Consider the following 11,044-nt stretch of genomic DNA (forward strand, 5'->3'; position numbering starts at 1 on the left):
ATTTCTATTTCCAGTTCCTTTTAATATGCTTTCTTTCTTTCTTTTCTTCCTTTCTTTTTTTCTTATTTTATTTTACTGTATGTCCTTTCAATCAGTCCATTCTTCTCCTGTGTTAACTTTCAGGTTCCCCTTATTATTATAGTGCCACATCCCGGGGCTCCGCACCTCCCACTGCTGCCGCTGCCTATGACCGCCACTAGCTACCATGGAAACCACATGAAACTGCAGGGTGACAGCCTAGGCCTCCATATTGTACCTGTCTGATGGACATTTTGCGTCACCTGGAAGAAAACAACCCCCCTTCCCTCCACCTTCTGCTCCTCAGTGTTCTTTCAGATTGCAGAATTTACTGACCTCACCAGATTGAAAATGTCATATCCCTTGCAATCTAGCCAAGCTACTCTACTGGGTAGGGGCAAAATCAAGTTTGTGGCCAGTGGTTCTGCTGTCTCCATTGCTAATACCACTGCAATATTTCAGACTTCTCCTTGGTGAATTCTTCAGTTTCTTCCACACGAGTCTTCTCTAACTGAAAAAAGAATGGAGAGGGGTATGGGCAGCCAGTGGCAGAGGAGAATGCTGCTTATAAATTAATTGTTGCCCCCTAAAACGATCGTCTATGAAAAAGAACTCAGAATGACCAACAGTTAAATTTCCAGAAGCCTGAGGAAACCGTGCATCTCAGCCTAATGAAGGGGGAAAGACTGTGCATCATCCACTGTATTTCACAAAAGTTTCCTCGTGTGATACATTCCCTCTCATTCCTATATAGGTCGGTTGAAATAATTAGGTTTTGCTTTCTTCTCATTTGAAGACTGACCATTTCCATCGTATTTGTCAAAATCTTACGAGCGGAAGGTGAACAAGCAATCACACCGGTAAAACGTATTCAGACTCAAGTCAGAAAGAAGGATGGAGTGATGTCAACCAATCGTCAAAATGAAGAATGATACAAGTGGATATATAAATATAACTGCTTTTAATGCTTTGCCCTGAAAGTCTATAAATCGAGGAGGGAAATAAATAAAACCCCAGTTTTCTAAAAAAAAAAAAAAAAAAAGTAAAGTCATGACAGAATAAGCTGAAATACCACCCCAACACATTTTCTTGGGTTTCATTCTTTTCCTATTATGCACACACAGGAATATTCATGTATGGCAGAGAGGAGAGCGAGTACAGATAGTCCTCGATTTACAATAGTTCCTTTAGCGACCGTTCAAAGTTACAACGGCACTGAAAAAAGCCACTTATGACCATTTTTCACACTTACGACCTTTGCAGCATTCCTGTGGTCATGTGATTTATATTCAGATGCTCAGCAACTGGTTCATATTTATGACGGTTGTAGCGTCCCGAGCAAAGTCAATGGGGAAGCCAGCTTCACTTAAGAACAAATTAAGTGGTCACTAATTTGACAACTGCGGTGATTCACTTAACAAACGCAACAAGAAAAGTCGTAAAGTGGGGCAAAACTCACTTAACAAATTTCTCACTTAGCAACATCAATTTGGGCTCAGTTGCGGTTGCAAGTCGAGGACTACCTGCACCTTTTTTGTGCAGCCATCTGCACAATGCACAAATTTGGCAACAATTCAGAAAGATGTTCCATTCTCCATGTGTAACATGCATTTGTTTAGCTACCAGCCAAAATATATTGCTTTTCGCTGGGGAATGTTAACAGTTTGGGCAACTGACAATGAATCCAAATAATTCCATTTAGAACAGAGATTATTATTATTATTATTATTATTTTGTTCTCTGCCTTTCACTTTCTGCCACTCCTATAGAAACATCAGGATGGAATAAACATACGAGAAGTGATATAGTGCAAACGAAATGTTGAAGTACAGAAAAAGAGATTTCACTTCCAGAATGTTATGCCTTCTTTTCTTATTTACAATGACGAACGAAAGGGCACCCACCAGCAGCAGGTTTACAATGTGGTCCCAATTTGATTTGAGAATGGACAGATAAGCGATCGTGCCATTGCCAATTCATGCCAAATCTAAAATTTCAAAATCACTTTTAAACTTGCCATCTATTGCAAGACAATATATTTGTGATATAAAAATCAGACACAAGGCCTATCACCTATCTTGATCAATCTTATTACCTATCTTGTTGGGTTGGGTTTTTGGTTTTTTTTTTTTGTTTGTTTGTTTGTTTGTTTTTGCTATATCATAATACTCTCACCAATTCTTAAGCCTGCTATTCTGTGTGAAATAATTTGAAGATTCCCCACCCCCACCCCAATTGACCATAAGTTGTCTGATTCCTTGCGGCTGCCCAAATCTGTTGAGGGCTTCGCTCGGGCCTGTTGCATCTCAAGTGCTAATATCATGGCCTTCCTTCTGCTCTGCTTCTTGCCTTCCTTCCCTTTTATTGAAATAAAAAGTTATAAGATACATAATAAAAGAAATTTTAAAACTCAGATTTGTGAAAACTTGACTACGTCTAGCAAGGTCTTGTCCTCAGAAGAGGGAGAAGAAAAACCTACTCCCCTTTTACCAGAGTGAGAATCATGAAGAAATTCATTTCCATCCACAAAAGTGACAGCATAGGATGCCTTCTATAGCAAAAGGATTCATTCCCAAAGTCTCTTCTTATGTGTTCTAATTCCCATGTAATTCTCCCTTAGCGAATGACATGCAAATGAAGTGGACTTTTTAATCAGTTTTTTTTTTCCTGAGTTACCACAGCAATTCCCTTGTTGCATCTGGAATCTTGAGGATTTAGCTTAATTCATTCAGTTAATATTCTAGAAAAAGTTGCTAACTTGGAAGAAAGGATGTGTTTTATTCCCCATCTCCTGATGATGGCATCCAACTATCTTACCTCTTCTTGCCATAACAATATGAAATATTCCATTATTAAAATACCTTATTTATGCAAGTTTCATGTCATAATGTAAGAATATTGTAAATCATATAAAAAATGGATGGAACATTGTGCATGCTCATGGTGAATTTCAGACTTATTAAAATCTAGCATTTCCTTCAGCAAGTTAGTGTAGTCTCTCAATATAATCCAGTCTAGAATGTCCTAATCTATACAGGGAAGGGGGAAGAGGTTATCTTTGTCAATGTCCTTCTTCCCTGTACTCTTGAGCACTATCTCCCAAAATATTCAACAAGATTTTCCCTTCCTCCTCCTAAGCAAAGAGAGAGAATTATTACTTCTCTTTTCCACTAGTAAAGATGTTCTGTTGGATCTGGAGAAGAAAGGAGATATAATTTACCTAAAAGATTGTAGGGAGCATAACATGCTCATATGTATCTTGTGTACATCTAATGTTAAACCCTCTGTAGAGAAGCAAGGTCTTCTCTTTAGGAGGTTTTGAGGTAAAAGAGGAACAAGTGTTCATAGAGAACTAGATATACTTGCTGCCTCCCGTTTGGTACATCTTGACTTCATCAAGAGGCACTTGATCCACTTTCGAGCAGACTTAAAGCAGGAGGTTTTGCAAATCAACGAATTGTCAATATTGGGTGGATATAAGAAATGGTTGTATTTGGCTTTATAGCGCCTTTCCGTAAGATGATCAAAAATGACCATTGCCATGAGCCAGAAACTCTTTGTTGTTCTCCATAATACCATTGAAATGTGTTGATATTGTTGGATCACAAAAATCATCTACATTTTAGGCTGTGTTTTTTAAAAAAAAAACAATAATAATAAAAGAATTTTTATTCATAGCCCCAAATTAAAAGATCTGGAAACGCACTTGTTCTTTTATATCTTCTACAGCCTACTAAAATGTGCAATCAAAAATCATTTCAATTACACCTTTAAGCATCTTATCCCAAATTAATTTTAAGATTTAGGGCAACAAAAATCAATTATCGTTAACGTACATAGTTAGTACACTGGTTATTGTAATATTTAAAATTACCCATACATGATATATGGATTCCCAAACAATTGGCAATAGCTATTTGAGCCTTTCTAAAAACCAGTTAGGTTCCAACATATCTCTGAAGATTATTCATGTATTCCCTCAACTTGATTATGCCAAAATGAAAGGATAATCACATCTTTTAAAAACCTCTAACCCAGGAAATCATTAAGGAATGAGTAACTGGAATAATCTGATCTGATATTCATTTTTTTAAAAAAAATATTGATAGAAAAAAGGTGAATGTGGTAATTGTTTATAACCTTTGGCTTAATTTCAGGCCATTGACACAGATAACATTACACAAGTACTGTTGCATGTTGGCATGATCACTAGAAGAGTAAGCAGATGAATTTGGAACATCCTATGCAAAGGCCCAGGTTGTGCCTTGGTCTATCTACCAGCTTTCCTCAAAAGCCATCTGCGAATGTGTGCATTACATTTGCCAAAGAATTTCTTTTTTTTTTTTTTTTATTGAGAATTTTTAACATTTTACAAAATAAATCCCCTCCCCAAACCCGCCCACCCACCCATACCCTCCCCCAACTCCCCAAACCTCCCTAACCCTCCCCTGAACCTCCCAGAGTTGATTACAGGCTTATCCAAAATGTTTCAAAAGAAAAAAAAGAAAAAGAACTTAAAACACATATAAAACTTAAGACACCTATAAATCCTAAACAATCCTAAGTAACCTTAAATTAAATGAATTATTTCTAGAAAATAATAATAAACACATTATAATATACTCTAAAAATCTTCTAATCTTACTTATAATATTATCCATCCTTCTACATAAGTTTCTTCCAAGACACAATTTTAAGCACTGCTTTCTTTAAACATCTATAACTACAATATAAAGTCTAGCATAAATCATAAGCAAATCCAAATACATTTAGTTAAACAAGTTATAGTCCCTCCGAAACACAAATTTAAACAATCAGAACTTGAGACATTAGAACAAACAAATTATAGTCAATCAAAAACACAAATCTAAACATTACTTAAAACTTTAAACATTAAAAACCCCACCCAAACACTAAACACATTGTAATATACTCCAATCCTTCTAATATCATAAATATTATTATCATTTTCATAAACTCCCCCAAATTTGCCAAGGAATTTCTGTGTTGGACCCTGGTTGTTTTGAATTCCAGTTAAAGATTTCATTGTAAAGCAAAGTTACAATTAGGAACCGAGATGGGGATTTATGCGATGATATTATACAAAAAAAACAATGTTAGTCATATAGATTCCATTGGAATGGACTATGCAGGAAGTGGGGATAAAACGATCAATTATTTAATATTTTATTATTTATCGGGGGGGGGGGAATTACTGCTTTGTAGAAAGATGATGTGTGTAATGTGAAGGCTATTCCTCTTGTATATAAGCCCATTCTACATCTTTTATCATGCTAGTGGTTGAAACAGGCTCACCTCATCGTGTAAATAAGGAATGCATTGTCTGTACTGCTTGAATCTCATTGTGCTCACTGACAACAAAACCCGGTGTTCAATAAAGCACAGCACAAATTCAGAATCTGTGGGGACAGCCCAACCTGTTAAGGCTTTTTGCCCCAAAACATCCGACATCTCCCAAAAGTGATTTGCTACTTCATCTCGTTAAGATAATATAAAAAATTAATCATGCAGGGAATGAAAAACTGGAAAAATTGAAAGACAAACAATTCTATGCAAAAGGAAAAGAGGAAAAATTTTTTATGTCTTTTGCCTCTGCCCATACTTGCAGATTCTTCTGGTTTTGCTGCTATAATGTTTTTTGGTTCATTGTTTGTTTTTTTTTCATTGTTTTTGCTCCGCAAATCTGCAGGCTGTGGTTCAAGGATGGATTTTTTTTCCTTTGACTTCCCCCCCCCCCCTTTTTTTTTTCTCTAGTTGTACAATGGGACTGAGAATTAAAAAATACACAAATCCAACAGATACACCAAAACTTGCAGAATATCTCGATCCTTTCCTGTTCACACTGGCTACCTATTTCAATACCTTTGCTGAGAAATTCTGATAAAGTTTTGTTGATATTACTAATACTACACTCTGTTTTCCTTCACTGGATAACTTGTCACTTTATTTATTCCATTTTTCTCCTTTTTATGTTTCCTTCTAAAAACAAAAACTTTGTTGCTAAAATTCTGTAATTCCTCCAAGCAAGCAAAAGGCTATATTTACTCTTTCAGAGGGGGAAAAAAAAATCTCAATCATATCTGTGGTATGGTTCAGAAAAAAACAGGAATTGTTCCCTTAATCGTGTCTCTCTTACCCAGTATATTTTTAAGGCTTGGTAACAAAAAGAAAATAAAATATATAGCAAAAACATTTTTATGACAACAAGATGCATTGCGAATGGCAACTAACTATCCCAAGCCTTAGGTAGAGGCAGTACTGTTGCATGTTTTCTCACCCATGCTTATAGCAGTAAAAATCAAAATGCAGAGGAAAGATTCTGAACGAATCACAAAATAATATGAAGATATTAAACAGCCGAAAAAGGACAGAAGTCTTTTCTGAAGTTTTCCTTTTAAAAACATATTAATTTTTCTCTTTTGAACAGTCTAGTATAGCAATGCCACCCTAACATCTCTTTCTCCAAAACTTTATGGCTTGCCTAATTCTGTGAACTGGGGGAGGAAAACTGAATGTGAATTATATAGCAAATTAGAAGCAGCCCACATTGAGATTTCTATAAAGTTTCCATAAACTTCAGAGGAGAGTCATGAAGCTTATGAAAAATACTTGATTTTGCCTGCTGCTATCATAAAAAGGAACAACACATTCACCTAAAACTGTCTGGAGTAAGAAATTGTTAGATAAAATGACAATTATAATCTGTTATATTCCAAATCTTAGTATCAGGCATTCAGTGAGATATAAAATTGGTGCAATTTGTATGTAAAATAAACTAACCCATCAAATCTTTGCCAAAAAATCAAAAGTATAATTCAAAACCTGTAAGGCAGATATGTCAAACACAAGGCCCGGGGGCCGGATGCGGCCCACGAAGTGGTTCCATGTGGCCCGCGAAGCCATCCTGGAAACAGTGAGGGAATGGCCCCCGCTGCCTTGGCCCTGGCCCAGGCTGGCTGGGAGCCAATGTACAATTTTTGGTGGCCATCTATGCTGAAATGCATTCAGTCTTAGCTCCACAAGGCCGTCTGGAAATAGCGAGGAACCAGCCCCTGCTGTGTCGGCCCCACCCCCTGGGTGCATGCTGGGGAGGTGTCACCCTTTGTGAGTAATGAAGAAATGGACCATGCCTTGGCGCTTGCTCCGGTTCCACCCCGTTCTGCCAGAGACCCTCAGATCTGTCCCACTCCTGCCCAGGCCCCCATAAGCACTCTTGATACAAACAATGTAGAGCTGGCCATGCCCACCCAGTAGGCCACACCCACTCCATCCACATCCACCCAGTAGTGCCGCACCCACCCTGGCCACACACCCCGCCCCCCCGAGGGCAATGCTCATGTGGCCCTCAATGAAATTGAGTTTGACACCCCTGCTGTAAGGCATACATGGTGAGGGATGGGTAGGTTTGTTTATGTCTTCAAATGAGTTTTGACTATTGTCCTTAGAAGAATTTCAGAAATGGGTCGTCCTTGCCTTCTTCTTTTTGGGGGTTGAGCAGGAGGGACTGATCCAAAGTCATCGATCTGGCTTCATGCCCAAACTCACAATTTGTGATGTTTTAGATATTTTAATGGACTGAAGGTATCTGAGAAGATGCTTTGTGTGCATTGCAAGAGAACATTTCAGCAAGAGGAAAAATACAGTAAGGCATTATCTGTCCAAAGTTAGGAAATGTAAGGAAGAAAATGCTGGATGAAAGGTAAGAAATTGCAAGATGGCTATTGACCTTGGGCAGGATTAATCTGGCAAAGTTTAATATTAGGACAACTTATAGATACTGGAATTTCTGTAAATCTGATTTGGTTTTAAATGAATGTGTAGTTTTCATCCAAGGTATTTATGCCAGCATGAACATCCCCATGATATTTTCTGCATTACAAGCCTAAAGGTTGAGAAATGTGTCCTGCCTACAGTTTTCTAGTAAGTTTTATATCTGAGCTGATTGATTGCTCAATCCTAATCCAGCAGTTTTCCATGCTTGCTATTAGTTACAATTAAAATTTATTTAACTTTACCTTTCTTGCTCAGTGGTAAATATATGTGAAATTTTAACATTTAGGACTAGATAATTATCTAAAAACAGATTGAATCATTATTAAAATCTGTTTTAAAATATACCCAGTCCTTAAACAGAGAAAGAATAAGAATAGAATAGAATAGAATAGAATAGAATAGAATAGAATAGAATAGAATAGAATAGAATAGAATAGAATAGAATAGAATAGAATAGAATAGAATAGAAACCATGGAGGTCTTCTAGTCCAGCCCTCTGCTCAAGCAGGAGACCCTATATAGGGGTGACTACCAGTACCTTTTGAATAAAAAAACACTCTGAGTAAAATATACCAAAAGAGACTCAAATATTCATTCAAAAACAGCCATTAATCTATGACTGGTGCCACTTAAAGATGTTTATAACTTGTCTGCTCTCTAGGGACATATATAAATAATGTTCTGAGATGTACGCAATTATTAGTAGCAGTATTATCCACTAAGCCCTCTCTAACAGAGGATTATCTAGCTTCTGTTTTTCACAAGAGCAAAAGAGAACTCACCACTACATGTGGCAGTATGTTCCATTGCTTTGCATGTCATACAGTTGGGAAATTCTGCTTAATATCTGACCTTGTTAATTTAAATTACTGGTTTTGGTCCTGCCTTCTGCAGAATACAAACTAAGATTCTGTGTTTTCTATGGGACAACGCTTTAGTTAAAATAGTTGGACTCCCTTACAAAGTGACTAAATTAGTGGACCAGCGAAATGCAGTGGACATACTGTACTATATTTGGATTTCAGTAAGGTGTTTGACAAATGTTAAATATTTTCATAAAGGAATTAGATGAGGGAATAGATGGGGAACTCATCAAATTTGCAGATGACACTAAACTGTCAAGAATAGCCAACACCCCAGAAGATAGGCTCAAGATCCAGATGGATCTTGACAGACATAAACACTGGGCCCTATTTAACAAAATGAAATTCAATGTAGAGAAAAGTAAGGTTTTACACTTAGGCAAGAAAAACCAAATGTATAGCTACAGATTAGGTGAAACCTGGCTCAACACCAGTAACTGAGAGAGGGATTTTGGAGTCCTAGTGGACACTCATTTAAATATGAGTCAGTGGTGTGTGGCAGCAGTCAAAAATGCCAATGCATTAACAGAGGGATAGAATGAAGATCACGTGAAATATTAATACCACTGTATAAAGCCTTAGTAAGACTACACTTGGAATACTGCATCCAGTTGTCACCATATTATAAAAAAGATGTTGAGAATCTGGAAAAAGTGCAGAGAAGAACATCAGTGATGATTAGGGGACTGGAGATTAAAACATATAAAGAACGGTTGCAGGAATTGGGTAATGTCTAGTCTAGTGAAAAGAAGGACTAAGGGAGACAGTATAGCAGTATTCCAATATTTGAGAGGCTGCCACAAAGAAGAGGGGGTCAACTTATTTTTCAAAGCATCAGAAAGCAAGACAAGAAAATAATCAAGAAGAAAAGCGACCTAGAATTAAGGAGAAATTGCTGAATAGTGAGAACAATTAACCAGTGGAATGGCTTGCCTTCAGGAGTTGTAGATGCCCCATCACTGGAGGCTTTCAAAAACAGACTGGACAACCACTTATCTGGAATGGTATATAGTCTCCTGCTTGTGTAGGTGGTTGGACTGGAAAACCTCCATGATTCCTTCCAACTCAGTTATTCTGTTACGCTTCTGTTACAAAAAGACTTGGTTTCAAGATCCCCTCACAGTTTTGCCAACTCTTCTCTGAATTTGTTCCAGTTGTTCACTGTAGTTTTTTGCTTCATTATTTAATTATTTATTAGAAGAGCTAACTCTTTATCACAAGTCTGGGAGTTGAAGTGCAGTGCCCAGAACAGGACACCATTCCAAATGGGGTCTGACCAAGGCAGAAGAGAGAGAGGATCACTTCTTATTATCCGGATAATTTATTATTGTAATATATTATATTATATTATTAATATAATATAATATAATAATATAATATAATATAATATAATATAATATAATATAATATAATATAATACAATGATGGCGAACCTTTTAGACACCGAGTGCCCAAAAACCGCCCTGTTCCCTGTCCCGCCCGCCTGCAGGGCCACCTACTGCCTCCACAGCCTACCGCAGCAGATCGCTCATGTGGCCCTGTAGTGCCATGGCGGCCACATCCTCTGCCCACGCCCTGCAGCATCATCTGCATGCGATGGGGTGCAAGGGCGGAGTCTTGTCCCGGCTGCCCGGCTGCCATGTCCTTCACTGCGCTGCTCCACGTGGGCCGTGCCTGTAGGTGACCCTCCTCTGGGGGGACTGCTGGTGAGGAGGAGGCTGCAGGGAGAGGTGGGGCTGGGGTGATGGTACCCGTGCCCACAGAGAAGTGCCATAGGTTCGCCACCACCGTTATATCATAATCATATCATACCATATATCATATCATTAAGCAAACATAGTCCATCTAGTTAGTTTATGGTTCGGTGGGTCAGTATAAGCCTATAATATTGAATTCACCTTACATGGTTCACCTAACCATGGGTTAATATTACAAAAGCATCTTTTGTCTCTATAACACCCCCAGTTTAATATGAGATACTTACCTAAGAATATCACCATTGTATCAAGTCTTGTCCAGTATTCTGTTTTTCACAGTGGCTAACCAGATGCCTTGGGGTGCTGATAGTGGAGATCCCTTTCCCATCAGTGGTTCTTCTGCAAATGATAATGGGTGGTATCTCGTCTCTAATCAGAATAGTCTTCCAAATTAATAGCACTTTTGTAGACCTTCATAGACCATTCTGTTTTCTCTTACAAATATTTTTCCAGGCAACCTCACTGGATTTTCATCTGCTCACTGTGTCCAAGTCAGGAATAATATATACACTTCAGCGTTCAATCATCTTTTCCTCCAAGCTAACTATTCTAGTCTTTTTTTATATATACGTAAGTGTTTTGGTTGCCTTCTTACCTATGTCCAACTCCAAT

The 11,044-nt window shown here is 37.8% G+C and overlaps 1 protein-coding gene across 5 annotated transcripts in view; it reads left to right on the plus strand.

Moving 5' to 3' along the window:
• Window positions 1–3,723, plus strand: part of PAX2 (paired box 2) — a 161,753-nt gene extending 158,030 nt beyond the window's left edge. For 3 of the 5 annotated variants that reach the window (XM_039320678.1, XM_039320679.1, XM_039320676.1), the window contains exon 10: window positions 124–3,723. In XM_039320678.1, the coding sequence (XP_039176612.1) occupies window positions 124–200 (77 nt within the window). In that variant the 3' untranslated portion in view covers window positions 201–3,723. The remainder of the gene's footprint in view (window positions 1–123) is intronic. The other 2 variants (XM_039320677.1, XM_039320675.1) reach the window with 1 other exon arrangement.
• The last annotated feature ends 7,321 nt before the right edge of the window (window positions 3,724–11,044 follow it).

The sequence above is a fragment of the Crotalus tigris genome, unplaced genomic scaffold (genome assembly GCF_016545835.1).
Source record: "Crotalus tigris isolate CLP2741 ecotype Arizona unplaced genomic scaffold, ASM1654583v1 scf7180000023683.377817, whole genome shotgun sequence".
Taxonomy (NCBI): Eukaryota; Metazoa; Chordata; class Lepidosauria; order Squamata; family Viperidae; genus Crotalus; species Crotalus tigris.